This window comes from Nanorana parkeri, unplaced genomic scaffold, assembly GCF_000935625.1.
Source record: "Nanorana parkeri isolate BGI_ZX_2015 unplaced genomic scaffold, ASM93562v1 scaffold77, whole genome shotgun sequence".
In the NCBI taxonomy this organism is placed as follows: Eukaryota; Metazoa; Chordata; class Amphibia; order Anura; family Dicroglossidae; genus Nanorana; species Nanorana parkeri.
Window position 1 is genome coordinate 264,395 of NW_017306345.1, and position 22,363 is coordinate 286,757.

The 22,363-nt window shown below is 41.4% G+C and overlaps 1 protein-coding gene across 1 annotated transcript in view; it reads left to right on the top strand.

The window, feature by feature from the left end:
- CACNA1S (calcium voltage-gated channel subunit alpha1 S) overlaps positions 1–22,363 on the top strand; it is a 79,875-nt gene that overhangs the window by 23,236 nt on the left and 34,276 nt on the right. Inside the window, exons 13-21 of the mRNA XM_018576779.1 lie at positions 668–788; positions 2,599–2,713; positions 7,206–7,299; positions 9,724–9,793; positions 13,558–13,690; positions 13,915–14,044; positions 18,434–18,493; positions 18,575–18,681; positions 21,662–21,749. Coding sequence (XP_018432281.1) covers positions 668–788; positions 2,599–2,713; positions 7,206–7,299; positions 9,724–9,793; positions 13,558–13,690; positions 13,915–14,044; positions 18,434–18,493; positions 18,575–18,681; positions 21,662–21,749 — 918 coding nt within the window. The remainder of the gene's footprint in view (positions 1–667; positions 789–2,598; positions 2,714–7,205; positions 7,300–9,723; positions 9,794–13,557; positions 13,691–13,914; positions 14,045–18,433; positions 18,494–18,574; positions 18,682–21,661; positions 21,750–22,363) is intronic.

Genomic DNA, 22,363 nt, shown 5'->3' on the forward strand with positions numbered 1-22,363 from the left:
ACAATTGGAAGACAGCTGTCACCCCATAACAGGAAGTTCCTGAACAAGGACCTTTATGGCAAGATCACCATACATTATTTTATTGAAAAACTGCTTATTTAAAAAAAAATGAAAACATCATATTAAAGTGTATATTACATTTTAGTAATTTTGTTTATATCTACTTTAAGGCATGATAAAATATAATCATAAGAACTCCTAACCACTTTAGCATGATTTAAGCACCTTTTTGGGTGCATTACATGCTCCTGCAGCTTGATGATTGATGAGCCAATATTAAACAGCCTACGGACATCAGTCATGGTCATTATCTAAAAAAATTCAACTAGCATTTAAATATTTCATGCAATCACCTTCTACATATGGTTAAGGCATTTATATGCATTGTAGTCAGGTGATGCCAACATGTTTAAGAACCGTTTTGAGGTCCAAAGAAATGTTGCCATGCCCATCAGTTTCTATGTTAAATTTGTTTTACTAGTAGTAGTCACAATAACTGGACTTTTACTGTAATGTTGAAGACATTTTACCGCTCAAGCAGCTTCCTCAGTTCTGACTTAGAAATATTTTTGCATGACAAGATTTTTGTCTTTTCAGTTTGGAAACTTTTCTTAATTATACACTGTAATTTACACCTAGAATCTTATTGTGATTGTTTTTCTCAAAGATCTTGACTGGAGAGGACTGGAACACTGTGATGTATAATGGAATCATGGCTTATGGTGGCCCATCCTTCCCTGGGATGTCTGTCTGCATTTACTTTATTATCTTATTTGTTTGTGGAAATTGTATCCTTTATAATATAGTCATTGTGTTGGAGTAAATTGCTGGAAATCAAATTTCAAGTTACCTGCCAGCACAGGGTCACTTGTATAAAAAAGCATACCTGCTAAAAGGCTTGTGTCTTAAAATGCCTCCTCTTTACTTCTCCCCAGCCATTGAAAGCATTCAAACCATCAGAATACCTGTTTCCCCTGCCACCTAGTGTGGTTAATTTCTCCAGCTCGTACATTCTCTAGTGATGTACAGTATGTGCTGGTGGGAAAAAACACAGCATGCAGTGAGAGAGCAGGTATTCTACACCTTGAATACTTGCAGGGGCAAGAGAGAAACAGCACAATGGTGTTTCAAGACAAAGGCTGCCAGAAAAGAAAGTACATTGCCTGTTTTGTTCTGATATGGGCATTTTAAGCACATTGTGGTGTAAATTCATTTTGTGTGCATGGATTTGTTTTATTGTCCACAAGCCACAAATTCCAATTGTAAAATCTGTAAATATAGTATTTTACATAAAGCATGGCAACAAAGATATATTATCATCCTGAAACTTGTGTAAGAAGAGTTCCAGGCACTGTGAAGCAAAAAAAAAAATACATGACTGTGTTGCAGGTGCTGCCATAAATCACTGCCATTCAGTAGGAGGATTATGGTGAAACGTTATACTCAGAACAAGTTTGGCTGATTGAGTTTGCATGAACTGTGTATAGTGTTGATGTTTAAAGGTCTATACACAGCTATGTATGGCTAAGGCTGCAGCTCAATAGCCACATAAAAAAAAGATATGTATGCAGTGGGACATTTTCTGGCATGCAGCAATTAAAGACACCAAGGTTTAAAAATATATATAAAAAACTGTTCATGTAAAAAGATTATTTGCATTTTCTGCATATGCATCCTTAAAAACGTGGACTTTGCACCAATAAACACGCTCATTTTCTGTCGGCCGGAGTTCTGAGCATATTATTTTATGTGGGAGAGCCTGCACACCACATGTAATCATAAAACATACCAATACATGCCGTGTGCAGGCGTTTACATGCAGCGGCTGTCACCTGATCATTAACTTGAATGAGTGACAGCTGCCGCATGTAAACGCCACATTAGGGATTCTTGCTGCAGGAAAATGCAGGTTCATGGCACAGGAATTACTAATCGCATCTAAACTTACAGGTGTGAATGGGGCCTTATTGTGTGCAAATAAGTGTTTGTAATTCTGGTTGGGGGGGTTGTGCATATTTCCGTTTGTGTGTATTTCAATGTGTGCGTATCACTGTGTGTGAAGTATGAAATTTGGCAAGCAGCCCCCATGGGAGAACAAAAAATTGTCCAGTGGCCCCCGAATGAATTGAGTTTGAGACCCCTGTTCTACATGGTTTTTTGTTGTTGTTATAAACCTTGCTGCCTTTAATTTCTGCAATTTCTGCATGCCAGAAACACCCCAATACATGCATAGCGCATAGCTTTTGATGACATGATATCTAGTGGTTTGACATGCGGCAATTACAGTCTTTTTCCCTGAACTCCATCTAATACTCTTTGGTTCAATAGCAACCTCAATACTCAATGAGTAGACTCCTGTGAAGAGGTCTAGCTATATATTAGAGTTCATAAGTATGAGCAAAGGACTGATACAGGAATACATTTGGGTTAAACATAGCCTTTAATAAATAGAATGAAAAGATTCTGATGTACATACACAAGACTTGAAATTTCACAATTCAGTGTCTAACCAGACTAATTCTAACAAAGTACACTATATTTTATCATTTGTGATCACATGGCATTGTTTATATCAACCTTGACCTGAAAAAAACACAGACATCTTACTGAATGTATTTCTTGCTATTGCTGTTGATAACCTTGCAGAGGCTGAAAATCTCACTTCTGCGCAGAAAGCGAAATCTGAGGAACGGAAACGCAAGAAATTGGCAAGGTGGGAAGATGTACTTTTTGTTGTAAACGTTCTTAAACTATAAACTATGAGCTGACTTTTTTCTCAAAGGAAATCATGCTAGTCCTATATTTTTAAACTTGTTACAAATATATAATTGATTATATACAAACTGAAGCATAACAGAGGTGTTCAACAAAATAGTTTTGTCTGTCTCACCAAAAAATGTTAGACTAACCTTTAAACAAAGGCTCTGGTCATTATGGAAGAAAACCCCCCAGGCAAGAAGCTGTTAAGGACTTGGAATCTACAGTACATGAATGGAATGTCTTAGATGGCTCTGAGTTGAAATGTGATAATCAGACATATATGCATCACCAGTAGTCACTTGGCAGATGTCAGGAGCATGCACAAATTCACACATGTTCTACAGCAAATCTTCTGGTTGGTAATAACAAGCTGACTCATTTAAAAGAGAGTGCACGCAGTAACAGTGTATAGTTTATCCCTCATTTGCAAGTAAATACCTCTGTCCCCTCTTTCCTCCTCAGTCGTCCCTTTTTGGTTTGATGTACAGATATCTCTGAAAAGGTTCTATATAACTAGCAAAAGTTTTATTATGAACTAAAACCTTTATCTCATCTCTTAATTATCTTGTTTTCTATTTTGAAAAGCCAGTATAAGGCTTGGTTCACACACTAGGGCGGTCCATCACAGGATCGCACACCTCCGCCGATCGCGCTGGTGGTGCCATTATTTTCTAATGGCACCCCAGTTCGCCATACAGATCGTGCGGTTTCCTGCCGCGATTTGCCCGTGCAATCGCGCTCAATTGCAGTTCAAAAACACTGCACGGTGTGTGTCGCAAAAAGAGGTACATTATATTTTTTCATCAATTGCCACGCGGATATAGCCCTATTGAAATCAATGGGGCTCCGCGGCATTCACTGTGTGCAATCATGCACGATCGTGTGGTCCCGGGACGCGTGACCCGGGATCGTCAGTATCTGAACCTAGCCTAAAGGAAAAGTATTGGTGAAAAATAAATTCTGGGTTTAATCAATAATTTTTGGCATATACATTGTTAATGGTCTATATAACTAACAGGGATGTGTCTATTTTCTAAATACATTTTTGGAATTTATCAAAGCTGGAGCAGTTGAATCTGGAGCAGTTGCCAATGGCAACCAATCAGCATATCTCTTCGGTTTGCTCAGGTAAGATTTGAAAATGAGACAGTGAAGCTGATTTGTTGCAGTGCAAATCAGCTCCAGATTTTATCTGCCCCAGTTTTGATAAATTCCCCTCACTGTGCTTGAAGGCGTCCCTCTTTCTCATCTCTGAAAGTTAGAAGGTATGGTGTATTCAATCAGAAATCAGCTTTCATTCCTGTGAGCTGCCAAAAATGTACGCCTATAAGCACTGGCGGAACTACCAGGGTCACATCGGTCGCAATTGCAAAAGGGGTCCTGGCGCTCTGCCACTTGGGGGGGCCCAGCGAGGAAGAAGAGGGGCCCCCCGAGATCGTGCCGCTCCTTCCCTGCCACACATCCACCCGCAGCTGTCACCAGTCCCGCAGAATGTGCTGCAGGCACTGCCGGGCCGTACATTCTGCTGTGTGAGGACCCTCTCCCCTTAGCCCCGCCCCTGGTCACTGAGACGAGGAAGAGGGCCCTTCACGAGAGGAAAGGTAAGTCTGCAGTTGGAAGGGGGGGGGCGCGGGGAAGTGTGGGGGGGATGCTGGTGATATTCTGTAGTGCTGACTTTTATTATAATGCATTGCTGAGACTTGTAGTCCCGCATAGCTGGTGGTATTCTGCATTGCTGTATGATGATTATAAAATGCCCCGATACTAAACGCAGATAACGGTGTTCTGTCGAGAACGACAAGGAAATCGAATTTGCTGACCTCAGCATCTGCGCTTGCGCACAGACCAGTATTATCGAGGAAACAGGGATTTATTCACAAAGTATTTTGTTTAAATTGTTAATTCTGACTGTTAATAATATTCCATCCATCATTTACTGCCACCCATCATTTACTGCCATGGATTACATATTATTAATGGTTAGACATGTGCGATTCGGTTCGTTCCAAAAATCGTTTCGGACGAATTTTCGGAAATTCGGAGATTCGGTTGCATCCAAATTCCGAATTACAGCTAAGACGAATGCAAACGAATCCGAATTCCCGATTCCCCGAAATTCGTTAGCGGTAGTCCGGCCGAAATTCTTTTTTTCCTAATGTCAACGAGTGAATGACCGAACATGCTCAGCATGCTGGGCCGACCCGAAGTGCAGAAGTAGTTCGACTCAGCCAATCCAACATCTGGATCGGCTGAGCCGAACCTCCGGCAGGCTACTCGCTGCTGTTCGGTCTATTCTTCTAGATGCCGAACAGCAGTGAGTGGTACCGAGCAGAACAGAAAAATTGTTGAAAAAGTAGAAAAAAATTAATAGAAAACGATTGTGCGGAGCTAGAAGTGACAGCTAGCCGTCAAAAAAAAGAAGAAAAAAAAAACTCTCTCGGGCGCTCCGGGAGTCTCCCGTTCCCAGCCGCCCAGGAGAGAAACACTGATTTGTCTTTTTTTTTTTTCTTTATTCTGACACGGAGCCGTGTCAGAATAGGAAAAAGAAATTACATTTTTGGCCATAGGAATGCATTGCTAGATTCCTATTGGCTATTTCAATTTGCAATAGCCAATGGCAAACTAGCTATTGTACCCGCCCTATTGGCTATTGCAAATTGAAATAGCCAATAGGAATCTACTCAATCTAGTAATGCATTCCTATGGCCAAAATCTTTAAAATGTTTTTTCTATTCTGACACGGCTCCATGTCAGAATAAAAAAAAGAAAAAGCAGTGTTTTTCTCCAGGGTGGCCAGGAGACTCCCGGAGCGCCCGGGAGAGTTTGCTGTCTGGAGGTCAGTGTTCCTGGTTAGCACCGCAAGACTTTCTTTTATTGACTTTACAGGTAAAGTCACACCATTCTGGTTTGTTACACTTGTTTTCACTTATGTTCACCTGATGAGATGATTGCTATATAGTTAATTTGTTCACATTTTGACTGAGCGCAACAAATTAGCAACACGATATTGCTGACCTATTGCTGAGAATGCCAATTGCCTGTAAAGAAGTTATACTGACAATTCAAGCTCTTTAACAGGTTAGTTTGTTTTTGTAGACAATGGCTTCTAAAATTGAATAGGCTACCTTGAGAATAATTTCACTTTCATTAGGTCCATTTTTTTTATTAATCAGCCCAATAATAAAGATATTTGTAAGTTCTGCTGGATTCCTGTGCAGTAACAATACTGTCAAGAGTATGATATAAAGACAGGATCATAATTCACAATGTTGTCACCACTTATGCCTAGGATATTTGGCACCCATTGAAGGTTTTTCTTTCTTTGAATTTTGTGTGTATTTAAAAAAATTTAATTGAAAGGGTTAATAGCGGTGTGGCAAAACATGGGGCTCAGGATGGCATGCTAAATATAAGACAATTACACTGTTTTAACAGTGGTACACGTAGTGGCCAAAAATGTTTTCCATCCTCCTCAAGGAAAAATACCACCTCATGCAACCTCCCTCATCACAATACAAATCTACCTTTCTCTAACAAAAATCCCCCCATCCCCTAGCAAACCCCTCCACTAGCAAAAATCTCCCCTACCTCCAGAAACCCTACACCCATTATTAGCAAAAATCCTCCCCTCAACCAGTAAAAAATCACCCCTCCACAAGCAAACCCCCTTCCAGAAAAATCATCTCTCTCCCTATTTACACGTACAAGACCTCAGATATTGCAGCACCCAGCAGGCCTGTCAGGAGTCTTCCCAACCATGTTATATAATATATCAGAGTTGAGGTGGTGCCTAGGTGAGTTTTCCCAACTCAGTCAGTACCGCTGTATTTAAGGTATGACAGGGCTGCTGGGCACAGTACTGCTATGCTGCTGCAACACAATCCGTGGCAACAGAAACTGCGACCCCCACATGCTGGTGATGTGCATGGATCATTACGTTCCTAAGCATATGGAAGATCCTGAAGTAGATAGGCAGAAATTGGGCTGAAATCATAGCCTGGGTTGATTTCAGCCTTTAGGGATTAAGTGCAGCCCTGCACCCAATATAGTTTCATTCTTGCTTTTATAACTTTTTAGGCACTTTTTTAGATTTTATGTATTATTTAACTATACCTAAAGTCAAAATTTCTGTTTCTCTTCAGCTTCTTTGCCATCTCTGAAGGCCATCTTAGACACAACATGATGTAAAAGGAAATCTCTTTAAAATAACAGAAATGTACTCTTATACAATTGTCACTGTAACAATTACCTCTATTGGAAGATTTCCCCTCACCTCCTGTTCTGGTGACAACTCATAATTTATGATTTTCCTATCATCAGGGCACAAAGACAGCAATAAAAGCCAACCCTTCCCTACTCTATCCATTACTAAAAAAAGACATTGTGGCTTTAGATATATACAGTACTTGTGCATAAATCGAAGTAACTATTTCATTTCTTTTCAGGGCATATCCAGATAAATCAGAGGAAGAAAAACTGCTCTTAGCAAAGAAATTAGAACAAAAAGCCAAAGGGGAAGGCATACCTACTACAGCCAAGGTAAGACAATTTTAGATGAAAAAACAGATACCACTTAAAGGTCAGACAACTGCTTTTAGTTATCAGTGATCATATTGGTATTTGATGAGCCAGCATGGTGTTTTGAAATCAGTACTGCTGATGCCCAAGGCTTCATGAAACAAAAAGTGTGACTTTCAAAGGGTGCTCTTCTACAGAAGTTCTAATTTATGTTTCGATAAAGACAAGCGTGGTAGAAATGGAGAAAAAAAGACACCAATATTATTTTTCGCTACTCGCCTGATACCGAGTACTGGTGCCTTGAGCCCCGATTAACAGGAAGTCATGATCGGCCGCCGGCCTCCTGATTTCCTGTGAAACCGGTGTTCTAGCGAAAGAACATCGGCTTGAGAGGCAGCGTGGCCTCCTGACCAATCAGGAAGCCTGAACACGAGTCATGATGTGCCGCACGACTTCCTCATTGGTTAGGAAGCCAGACTGCCTACCAACAAGTGAAGCTGGCTTCGTAGCCAATCAGGAAGCCAGGCAGCAAGTCCTGACCCGCCTCCCGGCTTCCTGATTGGCTAGGAAGCCAGCTTCACTTGTTTGTACGCAGCGTGGCTTCCTGACCAAAATAGTAAATGAACACACCACACTGTAAAAAAAAAATGCTTTATTTAAAAAAAAGTATTTTCTTTAAAAAAAAACACAAAAAAACACAAGATAGTATTTGACAGGCCTTTTATTAAAAAAAAAAAAAGTCTATCAGTGTAATCCACAAGTCAATCACATTGTCCAGCCATGTAGATTTACATGAAATCACGATGGACAACGGCCACTGACTCGCCGGAAAAAAAAATCCAGAAAAACACCGGATGCAAAATGACAGCTCTGCTCCTGAATGTCAACAAAGGGGCGGGGTGAGTCGTGACATCACGTAACCTGTAATTTGTTGACATTCAGGAGCAGAACTGTCATTTTGCGGCCGATGTTTGTCAAAATCGGTCATGGCTGTGAGGATTTTTTTTGTGTGAGTCAGGGGCCATCGTCCATCCTGATTGACATGGATCCTCATGGCTGGATGATGTGATTGATGTGTGGATTACATTGCTGGACATTTTTTTTTTAAAAAGACATCAAAAATCGTCTTTTTTTTTTTTTTATAAAAGACTTTTGTTTACGGTGTGGTGTGTTTATTTACAATTTTACTCTATTTGGTGAATGAGTAGGGGTAACCACCCCCCTCATTCCCGAGGGGGGAGACATCTCGGTGTTCCTTTTATTTACCGGGCCAGGCTTGTGGGGAAGAGGCCTTTGTCCTCATCGACACGGCGACAAGGTGCTTTGACGGGGGGTCCCCCTTGGCAAAGTACCCTCCCCATGTTAAGGGCATGTGGCCTGGTATGGTGCGGGAGGGGGGCTTGTCCCCCCCTTCCTGCTCTGCCAGGCCGCTGCTCAGATCAAGGGTCTGGTAAGCGATTTTAAAATTCCTACCAGACCTGAAGGGTATAAATTGGGGGGTGGGGGAACCGCATGTTGTTGTTTTTTGTTTTGTTTCTGTGGACTGTAAAAAGTTAAAAAAAATGTATGTCACTTTGCTGCAATGAACGTTCATTCGTAATTATCGTTTAACTCATCTAGTGTCAACTTCTAGACACAGGATACTTGCAGCCACTTGCAGCCACTCGATGCGATACAGTCTATGACTGACCCTGTTTTACCCCTGTGGAGTGACATGCCAGGGCTTTCCTCCTTCTTTCTTGCGCTGCTCCTGGGTGGGCCCTTGGGCCCCCCGACTTTCAGTTTTCTTATTGGACTCCCTCCTCCACTAATGTGCTTTGATAACTTTTTCTGCCAATGACTGCTTTCTTCCACTGGACTGGGATCCCTCAGAAGTCAAAGTTATAGTTGGTACTCCATGTTATTTACACAGCCCCCATCTATTGCATTTTTAATGTATAGTATCCTATACAGCCCTACGCCTTAGAGTGGGATTCAGGGTTTTTGGTTTGGGATATCTCTGAATACGGGGGAGCCTGCTTGGGAGCGCAATTGCTACTAACCTGTTATCTGTATATTCCTTTTTACCTCATATATTCCTTATGTACTTAATTGTTAAGACGTCTTATTTACTACCTATTTTTTATTCTGTTTGTTCTGAAAATTTTTGAAAATAAAGAATTTTAAAACAATGCAGAATCCTTTGAGCTGATGACATTTGCGCCATCAGCTCAGTTCACTTTACGCGGCAGCAAAACAAATCAAATACAAAAGGCATAGGTGTACTAAGTAATTCTGATTTATAATTAACCTGAAGGAATCTGACTTACAGCTGGCAAATGATAACCAAGAATGGATAAAAAATATAACTGATAAAAAATATTGCTGATTATTGTTTTCTATCTCAAAGTGACAAATTGAGTCCCCATGTTAATTTTATTATCTCCCCTTTCTGTCCACTTACAGTTAAAGATAGATGAATTTGAGTCTAATGTCAATGAAATAAAGGATCCTTATCCCTCTGCAGATTTCCCAGGTAAGACAGAAGCTTCATTATTTATTCTGTATTTGAATACTATATATATATAAATTCTTTTTTTTTTTTACTTTAGTATTTTTTTTTTTAATAATACAATACATAAAACACACTTTTACATCCATCGTTACATATTTAGAACAACAATACAAAACAAACGACAATACAATAAAACAAAAAAAAATCCTTCTCATCGTACCATATTACTTATAACACATTACTTCTCAAAATACCAATAGGAAATAAGGGAAATATTATAACCAAACTCCTTTACTATATTCAATCCACTTATCCCATATTTTACCATACTTATCGATAGTGCCTCTGTGTTTGAACATAATTCCCTCAAATCCAACTACTTTATCTACTTCTTTCTTCCACTCCTTCACTTTTAGGTGGATTTTGAAATCCACCTAAAAGCTATACTACGCAGAGCCAAAAAAAATGCCCTTGTTATTGCCACCTTCGTATAATGCTCCACCTTCATGGATCCAAAAATACTCAGAATACATAACATTGGATTATTAGAAATATGAACTCCAAAAGGTATATTTATTATATCCACTATATCCTGCCAATATCGTTTCAACTTCGGGCATCACCACAGCAAATGTATCAACGAGCCAGGTTCAACCCCACAATTTGGACATTTAGAGTCTTCCCTGAGTCCTATCCTATATAGGAATTCAGGGGTCTGGTATGTTCTATGTACAATATAGAGCTGTGTTAATTTATGCGATGCAGACGGTGAAACGGTGAAACAAACTTATTCAGGACTCCAGGCAATAAGTTTGCATACATCTTTGAAATCACCCCCAGCGTCGTAGTTGTATCAAAAAGTTTATCTACAGCCGCATTTACATTAATATAAACCTCGTGCACACCTGGATGTACCATGAGAGCATGCCTTAGTTGCAAATATTTATAGAATTGAGCATTGGACATTAAATAACTTGCCTGTAACTGTTGGAACGAGCACAAGACACCATGATCATACATTTGCGCCAATGTCTCAATCCCCATTTTCTTCCATATTCCAAATCCTTGGAGTTTATTTACCTAATACAGTACCTCATTATACCATATCGGAGTGTACTTTGTAAACCCAGAAATATCCAGCAACCCCTTAAAGGAGAATTATGAGGCAAGTGATTTTCACTCAGCCTCATAATCTGAGCCAAACTGTGACAATGAAACTGTCACAGGTCGGCTCAATAGATCGGGAAGTGAGCGAACACATACCATCGCTTGCTAACTTCTCGATTTATCCCTGCAGAAAGCTGGGACTGTCACTCACGGCTCCCTGCAGGGATTTCCCCCCCTCCCCTGTCCGATCCTCCAGCGCTCACTGGCGGAACAGACGGGGAGGGCACAGCTGGCTCTGCCTCTGGATAGGCAGAGCCAGCTGTCAATCCCGCAGCTGGGTGGATCTCGACAGCAATGTCGGGATCCGTCCCGGCTACAGCTCGCGGTATACTGAGCTTTGGGTGATGGGAGAACGCTAGTTTGTGTTCTCCCATGACCCTTAGGAGAACTATGGGGGAAAAGCCCTAACCCCATAGTTCTCCTTTCATTGATTTCCGCATTTCACCAATTTATCTTAAAGTGGGGAAATTTGAAAATTCTTTCAAATATAAAGTAGTTTCAAGGGCCATAAGGGGGGTCTCTATTTTGAAACAAACATTTAAGGATATCATATGCCCCTATCCTCTGTCCTGACAACTTCCATTCCGCCAGGTGTCGTAACTGTGTAGCCAGAAACATTATCCATGGATTTGGAACTGCCAAACTCCTGGTTCTTTAGGGTATGGCAAAGTTTCTAGTTTTATCCGTGCTTGTTTTTTCTTCCATATCAGCTCTCTGAAATGGAAGAATTTATATTTATAAATTCTACATACAATATCATCCGAAATAAGAAGATATATACAATTCTATACACATTGTACAGTATATGAATTATAGAGATGTTAGACAAGGCTTAGCAAATGTTGGATATGGATTGTTAGGTTTCCATTTATGTTTTCATGATACCAAAATATCACTTAAGAGCTACTATAAAGCATAAATCCACCTAGATGTTGACTTATTTATATCAAATAAGGCATGATAATGATAGTAAAGAGAAAACACTATCAATGATTAATGCATGACTGAAAAGACTCTCCAGACTATTGAAAAAGGTGAGATTGAAGACCGGTCCTAGGTATTCCATTAAAGTAAAGATATAGTAAAGTAAAATATGTTTTAAAAAATTACAGTTAAACATAATACGTTAATAATCACAGCATGTTCTATGTTTGCATACGTTTCTCTGTATTTCTAATTCATTATTTCTAGGATTGCAGTTGTAGTTAACTTTCAAAACAGGCAGTGCAATGAAAGAAGATAGGCAAGAAGATATGATGATACAGATCTAGTATTAGCAGATTGAGGGTGGGGAGGTAACACCGCTGTATTCTCTAAAGAACTCCAGGCAAAAGTGTTCTTGACCCTTGCATTGGGGCTACACCTGCACTGGTTAACTGCTCGTATTTGTTCAGGTATTCACCCAAACTGCGGAGCTGGCTGCCTGCTTCCCTAGTCACTGAAGCCTCTCTGCTCCTACGCTGCAGAATTGCAATGTTCCTCAGCACAGAGGTGTCCCGAGGCCAGAAGTCGACATGAGCGGTTAACGGGTGACACCCCGTTGTGACATCACTGCACATGCGTGTGACGTCACCACGCACGTGCACGATCATGTCATCACGCATGCGTGGCGATCTTATTAATACCTACCGGCGGACATCTTGGTGATGGGCGCCGGCAGAGAGAGGAGGGGACAGTCACCCGGCAGGATAAGGTCCCCTCCTCTCTCCTAAAAAAGTCAGGCGCTCGGTTCATGGCCGAGTGCCCGACTTTTCAGAGGGGGTGACACCAAAATGACTGTCAGTGCAGAGCCGCACCCTCCTTGTGACGCCACTGCCTCAGCATCCTCAAGTCTATACACAGTGTATAGAACTTGATGATTTACGGGACCTCAGACCGCTGCAGTGGAGGGGGAGAGGCTCCAGAGACTAGAGGGATAAGAAAAATCTGGCTCAGAGGATCAGGTAACTAGACAAAGATGAGCACTTAACTCTTGCAGTGCAGGGGTAGCCCACTTTTACTTTTGTTATGCTATATTTTCATCCCACCCTCAAAATGTTATACTGTTCTGTGCATGTACCTGCCAGAGCCACACTGTGAAGTCCACTGAAAGCCGCACATCCCCTAATGCAAACTTTTCCAGTCTTTTCTGTACATATGAGAAAAAATAGTATTAATTCGTATAGAGAAGCCATCTATCATACATCCCAGCACCAGAGAACCATTACACAGGAATGAATGGTTCCATGCATATGAAGAAGTAGGGGATCTAGTGGAAAAGCTTGCAGTGGTGGCTATGCGTCTCCCCTTGGTGGAACAGCATGGATCTAGCAGGAGTACAGGCAAGTATAAAGTGGTGGCACACCCCTAGCTGTGCTTTCTGACAGAGCTTTATGAATCACAAAAGTGGGTGGACAGAATTACAAATGCTATGGCAAATGAGAGACTTCACATACTGTATGTGTATTATAACTGTCTATTTACCTGGCTGGAGTTCAACTTCAATATGAAGGGATCGATACATGGTTAATGTTTTCCTACAATTCTGCCGGTTTATTAATTTTGACTTTTCATGTCGCTTCGTTCCTTACTCACTTTTAGCTTTCTCATCATCCACATGCTTCTATGTTGTCTATCAGGTGACGATGAGGAGGAAGAACCAGAAATCCCAATAAGTCCTCGCCCTCGCCCTCTTGCAGAGCTACAGTTAAAAGAAAAGGCGGTGCCAATGCCAGAGGCCAGCTCTTTCTTTATTTTTAGCCCCACCAACAAGTGAGTCATGGTATTACACTAGACAAGAACAAAGTTCTGATACTAACTCTGCATACATCTGTGGTCATCGTAAAATACTTGTCAGGTGGTCAAAAGCAGTTTGGGATTATTTATGTCAACACAAATGCAAAGTCTTGGAATGTTTACCATAAGTGTATCTTGAATAGTGTGCTGTGATAAACAAGATAATCTTATTTCATCCTTTTTATTCTTAACCTTTACAGAATCAGAGTACTCTGCCATCGTATTGTCAATGCCACCACCTTCACCAATTTCATCCTGCTCTTTATCTTACTAAGTAGCATCTCTTTGGCTGCTGAGGACCCCATTCGACCGGACTCTTTCCGTAACAAGGTGACACTACACTCTTGGTAATAAAAAACAGGTAGCAAAGGAATGTGATATTGTACAAGAAAGAATATTTAGCAACAGAAAATGTTTGTACCACAAGTGGCGGGACACCATTGTTTAGTGAGTCATTGTTTTGGTACCCTAGAGACAATTGTCCATAGGAAGAATATAAGTGCAATATACCATATTTTTCGCTCCATAAGACGCACTTTTTTTCCCCCAAAAGGAGGGGAAAAATGTGCCTGCGTCTTATGGAGCGAAAAGGCGAGTATTTTCTTTTTGTACATTCAGCCCTGCTCCTGACAAGCAGAGCTGAATGTACAGTGGGAGCCGCTGCTTGTTTAATACACGTGATCTAATTAGATCACATGTATTAAATTGAGCGGCGGCGATCGTGTCCACCCTCCGACGTGGTTTTTCGGGGTCCCCCGCTCCTCTGGGGGACCGTGACCCATTGAATTCAAAATAGAATGCAGTTTAAATGATAAATATTATTTGTTTTTTCCTACTTCACTGATTTATAGTAGGTTCCATAAACGAAAAGTAAAGACAAACCCGTTTCTTGCCTTTACTTATCTTTTGTGACCCAGGAGTAAATTTACCAAACTGCAATGTGAGCTTTGGGCACTGGGCTTTGTCAGTGGTTCTTCCCTGACTTCCGAGTACTGTCTTAGTTAGATACTGTCTTAGTTAGATTTGAGCACTCGGTCATGGACCGAGAGCCCAACAGCTGCATGAGAGAGGAGGGGATGCGGCGGCATACCTTATCCCGCCGGATGAACGTCCCATCCTCTCTTTGCCAGCATCCATCTCCAAGATGGCTGCCAGCAGTAAAGTGTATGTGACATCACTACACACGTGCGTAATTACATCATGTGTAACAATGACGTGCGCACTGGGTGACGCTCGGCCTGGTGAAGCCCCTGCAAATGATCACTTGATCTACTCACCACCTGCAGTGGACCATATACATAAATAATGGTTACATTCACTTTCTTTTATGAATATCAATTAATTTCCATCTCCAGATCTCTATAATCCTCTCCAACAACGTGACTGACTTCCCATGTGTTTAAAATAAAGCCTGAAGCTCATTCCCAGGGTTAATATAGATGTGTCTCATGGATCCAATAGTGTAAAACCTCAATCACATTAAAAATACAAGATTAAAAACACTCACATTAAAAGGTGCTCCATCGCACCATGTAATGAATCCAATACACAAAATACCATTGTATTTCAAAGTGTTGAACCACTGTTGTTACTTCCTGGTGTTCACAGAGTACGCAGTGTGATGTCAGCATTAGGGTTGCCACCTGTCCGGGATTCACCCGGACAGTCCAGGTTTTGAGTGCCCCTGTCTACCTGACATCTGGTGTCCGAGTTTAATAGCAGCTGAAACCCGGACACCAGATGTCAGGTAGACAGGGGCAACAAAAATTAGGATAGGGGCTACTGGCCCCCCACCGAAAATAGGCTTGACTGTGATATTTACATATGAATGGTTAGGGTTATTTACATATGAATAACCTCTGACTCATGAATATGTAAATATCACAATTAATTGATATGCAAATGTTGTTTCTCCTCACCCACATTGCAGAAGATGGTACGGTCCAGCATTCTGCAGTATCTCGGTGCAGGAGCGGCATTTCAGCTGTTCTTCTTCTTGTTACATATTTACATAATATTTGAGGTTGAATAAAGACACAGGTCCATCAAGTTCAACCTTTGTGTGTATGTGTGTGACTGTGCAGGTGTAAGCGTGTATACGAGTCCCCGTGTGATCTTATTTTTAAGAGTACCTGTACCCCTGTATGTTACGAATCTCCTTTATCTGTCAGTGTGTGTTGCTATCAGCCTCTGTGGTTAACAGAAATATTGTATAGCTCTCTCTTGCCTTTTTGCACTCCTTGAACAGTTTAATTCACTTTTAATGAGACCCCTGGCTGCTTTATATTTCCATTACATTGCTTGTCAGTGAGAATACCTCTGTTACATTGCTGATCAGTGAAAATGCCTCTGTTACATTGCTGGTCAGTGAAAATACCTCTGTTACATTGCTGATCAGTGTATATACCTCTGTTACATTGCTGGTCAGTGTGAATACCTGCGTTACATTGGTGATCAGTGTATATACCTCTGTTACATTGGCGGCCACTGAGCATACCTCCATTAAGATGGTGGTTAGTGTAGGGCCGCCTATCCAATTCTCTCCTCACTATCTCTCCTGGATGTCTCTCCTCACTCCCTCTTGGCTGTTTCTCCTCTCTCTCCCTCTTGGTTGTTTCTCCTCTCCCTCCCCTGGCTGTCTCTCCTCTCTCACTCCTGGCTGTCTCTCCTCTCTCTCTCTCTTCGCTCTCTCTCCTGGTTGTCTCTCCTCACTCACTTCTGTATATTCTTGTATATGAAACCACTTCTCTCTCCTTTTATAGTGCTAAATTATAATTTCCATACAGATTAAACCAGAAATGTATTACCTACAAATGACCACTAGATGTCCCCATTGTGATGTTAGACATTCATAACCTCAAACCAGTTCAGAACAAAGTCATATCAAATCACGCTAGATGTCCCAATTATCATTTAAATAAATACTAGCTAAATGAACCCAAAGAGCTAAAAATGAATGACACCTGTTATAAGTGCCTAATTATACAGGTACATTGCACTCACTTTTTTATGAATTAGTAGATATAGGGTAGATGCAGCAGGACTGCTCCCCTTATCCTTTGGACCCAAAATGTTGTGTGGCTTAAAAGGAACAACAGGTTCAAACCTTGGTTTACTCACAACCAAACTGCTTAAGCGGAAGAGGTTAATGGGTGGAAGTAGCCAGGTCCCTGCAGGTTGCAGCAAAAAGTTACCGTGTGTCTCCTGCAGATAGGAGCAAAGTCAAGGAGAAACTACCTCACACCAAATAAATTAATTAGTAGATATAGTGTAGATTATTATTTATTGATTACAGTGCACTTTTTTAATATCGTAGAGAAGTATTTGATCATTCATTTTGGTAAAGCTGCTAGTAGTTCATTACAGGGAGTATAGTAGCGCAGATATCTTGTATCTCATTAGTCCTCCTGCATCTGGTCACTTCAGCTCACAATCCACTAACTAACCTAACCAGCATACTTTGTCCCTCCTAATGAACCTGAAACCAATAGCCTGGATCGCTGTCCCCTACTCACTCTTTGGAGTCTCCCACAACTCCATCAGGTCATCTGCATTATGCAGAGAGGACTTCTCTAATACTATGCAACATTTTATTTGCCAATAGTATACGAACAGACCTCACCATCCAGAGAATTCCAATACTTCAGACTTTATTGAAAATCACAACAAATCCAGTATAACAGTGAATTAAAGTATATAAAGCAGGAAATACCAGCACCAGGATTTGTAGTCCCCCTACAGCCGGTGCCATTCTGTATTAGAGTGTAAGCTCCCCTCTACAGAAACTAATGTGACTGGCTCAGAGATCTCTGTTCAGCACTGTGGTATATGTCAGAGCTTTATAAATGTATAATAATAGTGTGAGACTGTGGGGGGACAAGCTAAGAGTGGGAGGAGTTTTACCTGACTGGCCAATGGCTTTTTTGTTTGCCAATGTCCAAATCCTACTGCAGGCATCAGTATAACCCAATAGTATCAGAATAACTGAATCCCGTGTCTTAACTGGATTTTGTGGCAAGTACAAAAATTCTGTACAGTGCATTAATTGCATAGTACCATGCGATTAACACACTGTACCACATAATCGCACCTACCGTGCATTCTGGTGTGGAGGTGTGTTGTGTTGTACTCCAAATGCATCTCCCACCCAAAGTTTGTACTCCCCTACCGAAAAGCACAGTACCCTAATGCCATGCGTTCCATTACAATGTAACTTGGGTTGCGACTAAATGACCAAGGAAAAACCTGTGTAACCTGAGGTTACACAGGTTGAGAACCACTGTCATAGACCTCAACACTATGCTTTCATTTCCCTCCCCTTCTGGCCAATCACAAAGCAAAGGGCCCCAGGCTCCATTTTGTGATTAGCCAGGAAAAAAGGGGGAGATGCAAAGATCATTGTGTCCAGAATTGGGCTTGCCTGTGTCCAGGTGTGAGGCACTGGATTAGGGGTGCAAAGAGGCCATATATAGTAACTCTAGGGCAAAATGTTCAAATTACTAATTAAACTTGTTCCCTCCATAGCATGTGGAATGTTATGTTTAATACTGTAACGTGGGGTTAAACATATGCTTTAATACATTCTGCTTTTCAAAGATAACAAAAAAATGTTTAAGCTTTGGGTATAGAATGATTTTTCTAGACAGTCATTTCATTCGGCTCTTTGACCCCAAGCATTAAAGTTACACCACATTTTTTTCTTTTTTTCTTATGTTTCAGATTCTTTCTTATTTTGATTATGTTTTCACTGCGATTTTCACAACTGAAATTGTTCTTAAGGTAAATGCTACAAAAAATTTCCAAATCTTTTTCCCTTATATGTTTGTACATATTTTATATTATTCTCCTTTCTCCTCACAGATGACAACATATGGTGCCTTCCTACACAAAGGTTCCTTCTGCAGAAATTATTTTAATATTCTGGACCTTTTGGTGGTTGGAGTTTCCCTCATCTCAATGGGCATTGAGTGAGCACTATTACATATTTTTTCCCTCTAAATGTTGTATGGCATTATATAATGCAGCTTAACAGCATCACTTAATAAAATGAAAGTTTTTAGTTGTCTGGTTACCTTGGGTTAAAGCTGTGTTTCTCACCTTTGACAGTACTATCTGGTTGGTCAGCTTATCTCAAAATCTGTTGTATACAGTATCTCAGTGCTTGCTATGCAATGCTTCATTCTTTTTTTTAAAAGGGTTGATTTATCAATGTTTTCACCCAAGATCCACACAACTTTTATCCAAGACTCACGCATTTTTTTAAAGAAGAACTCCGGGCAGAGTTATTCTTAACTTTTGCAGTGGGGCTACCCCCACACTGCAAGGGTTAAGTGCCCCTTTTAATCTAAGAGCTAAAATAACAAATAAATACTCACCCTAACCTTGGATCCAGCTGGCTGTTAAACTGTTCCCTGGAGCCATTGCTCCTTTCCCGCTTCAGCGATGGCATTTCCCTCGGTGTCCCTACAATGCTCCTACACTGTACAGGACGTAGTAACTCAGAGGACTTTAGACCGCTGGCGCAGAGGGGGAGAGAGACTACAGGGACCTATCTAACAGCCAGCCAACTGCATGGTTCAGGTGAGTGTAACTTTTTTTATTTTCGCCACTAGACGAAAATGAGCACTTAACTCTTGCAGTGCGGGTAGCTCAGCTGCAAGGGTTAAGAAGATTTCTGCCTGGAGTTCCTCTTTAACTGAATCTTGGGCAGAAAAATGTGTGACTTGACATTTGGGTGAATTTACTGAGTTTAGTTTGACAACCATAAATATTCGGTGAAGTCAGAAGTACTGGGGTGGGGAGGGTGTGGTATAGCTATTGTGGCATGAAGAAGCACCTTCCTTGAGCTCTACACCCGTCCAGGAACATTCAGCTGATCCGCGGCCCTGATACCATCAGAACCGATGCTAAAGAGGGGCAAATCACAGATGGTTAGTAGCGGGCACAGAGTGACAGACCAACATTTTTTTTTCTCTACCCCAGCCTCACTCTGACAGGACATTGCTGGAATCCTAACCTCCATCTCACAAATAGAGGACGGTTTCACCTCTTTATCTACCGGGATTCCATGCAATTCATGCTGGGCCGCCAAGAGTCCAGACATTCATTTTATGACCAGCAACTGATATCTCTTTCTCTGGCGCATGATGATTTTTAAAACCCGGAGTCGTCACAATAATGACAAACTCCGGGGCCTCCCTGAAGCCACACCACCAGCAGTCACAGTTATTCTCAACTCTCTCAAGCCTCCAGTCTCACCCTTGGAGCTAGTTCAGGTACACCGCATTGGAGGCCCCAGAGCAAATGGAGATCAGAGACCATGGGACATCCTCTGCAATGTGCATTTTGTCTCCGTAATTAATAATTATGCGTAATGCCTGGCAAAAAAATTCCCCCTTTGATAGAACTGTCTTACCGGATTTATAAAGACGCACTCTGCAAATGCGTTGGATCCTCCAGCCTCTAATAGCGGTGATCCGGCGGATGTGAGGCCTATATACTTGGGGTTATCCCTTCTGTCTCCACGTTTGCTGTAATGGCAGAACCTTAACTCTTCACCAACTGGATCAACTTCCTGTTCTTTTCTCCTTTTTGGATGCCTCCCCTGTAGATATCCCGACTGCCTACACTTGGACATGGCAGGCCCAATCTGCCCACTACCCCAGCATCATAGTAGGATGGCATCGTCTAGGAGCAGACCCCGATCTCCTTCAGACAGTGCGGTCAAACCCAGATATCAAGGGAGTCAACGTAGCACCCACCTGACATAAAATAGCAGCATATGTGGAAGATCTTTTAGTCTTCCTGTCCTCCCTCTGATATCTCCACTCCAGTTCTCCTACAGGAGATTAAGAGATAAGGTGAGCTTTCGAACTTCCTCATTAATTCACATAAATCTGAAGCCATGCTTGCTCCCTTAAATACCTAGGCATTCACCTCCCTAGAGATACGACTCAGTTTTCCTTGAACTTCCCTCCCCTCCTTTCCCACATCACATCGGATTTCAAATCATGGTCCAAGGGCACTTTTTCCTGGATGGGGCAGAGCAATACTTTAAATCAATCTGTATTACCGAGACTGCTTTACCCCCTACAGGCCTTACCTATCCACATTCCCTCATCCTTCTTTTTACTACATTTGTTTGGGCAAACAATCTCAGATTTTGCCAGTTTGGACTTTTGGCGTGAGATGCAACTAACTCACTTTTTACGCTCACTGCCTGAAGCCCATAGATTTCGCAGACCGCTCTCTTCTTTTGAACAAGAATGCAATTGTAATGATCAGGCGCAACATGCACTCTCCTTCTGCTATAAACTCCTGCCTGGGGAAGACTCTGCATCCCCACTATGGTTTCTATCGCGATGGGACGAGGCTTTCTCCCTTTTCTCTCTTGTTCTATTTCCTATCTTGTGTTCTTCCACTTTTCCATGTCCATTTCCCTCCCTTCTTCAGCCTTAGACGCTTTTCCTGTCCATCTATGCACATTGGCTTGGATATACCCTTATGTCACACGTTTACGTGGTTCTTCTCGTACTCCACCTTAGTAGAGCTTATGGAAAGACACACAATTCAATGGATGCTTTGCCTTTAGCTCACAGTGGAGAACAACCCATTTATATTAATTATGGTTTTTAATTCTATGAGTTTTATCTGAGACAATTCACAACCAATACCCGTTCATTTCTTTGTATTTTATGAGTATTGGTTATTCTACGTATGTCTGTTACCATGTGTATTTATACATTGTGTACCATGTTCCTTTCTGAAAAGTTAATAATAAAGAATTTATTTTTAAAAAGTCAGAAATACCCCTTGGGGTATAGATAACACAAGTACAAAGCAGTTTAATACAAAAATAGCCACATATTTTAAATTTGTACAAATCTGTGGCATCTTTTCTATTGCTATTTCTTAATGTCTTGCCTTTTTGATTTTTCTGTATAAAAGATCAAGCGCTATCTCTGTAGTCAAGATTCTCAGGGTATTGAGAGTTTTGCGTCCCCTCCGAGCCATAAATCGCGCAAAAGGTCTTAAGGTAAATAAAGCATGGCAACCACTGTTTTGCTGATGAGTGATCATTGTTTTACCTGTAAACAAATAAATAACCAATAAATTAATGTGTTGCACTAACTGCATAGTCCTGTGTAGATGTATCTTTCTATAGTCACACTATCATGAATTTCCATATATACAGTTGCAGAATTACCGCCATAGCAGCCCACATGGCTGCTATGGGACCTGGGGCAGATGGCGGCCCGGGCAGCAGTGATGCTGTGTACACGTGATCTGGGCGACTATAAAGTCACTGTCCACTTGCATAGCCTGCTACTTTGCTGGGGGGGCTTCGGACCACGGCAAATACTTTCAGAATGGAGAATGGGAGCTGACTGGGGAATGTCCGTTCCCCGATCAGCCCTGTGATCTGTGAGGCAGGAAGCACTGGGCTCACAGCTGACAGAAGCTGGCTGATATGTTGTTTACACAGGTGATCATCAGTATTGGAGGGCAGGAGAGACATTAGGGGTCTAATAGACCCCTAATGTTCATATAAAGAGAACCTGTCACCTCCAAACGCTATCATATAGGGGCTATGTGATAAAGACCTCAGAAGCTATATGGGCACCGTCCACAATATGCATCACTCGTTGT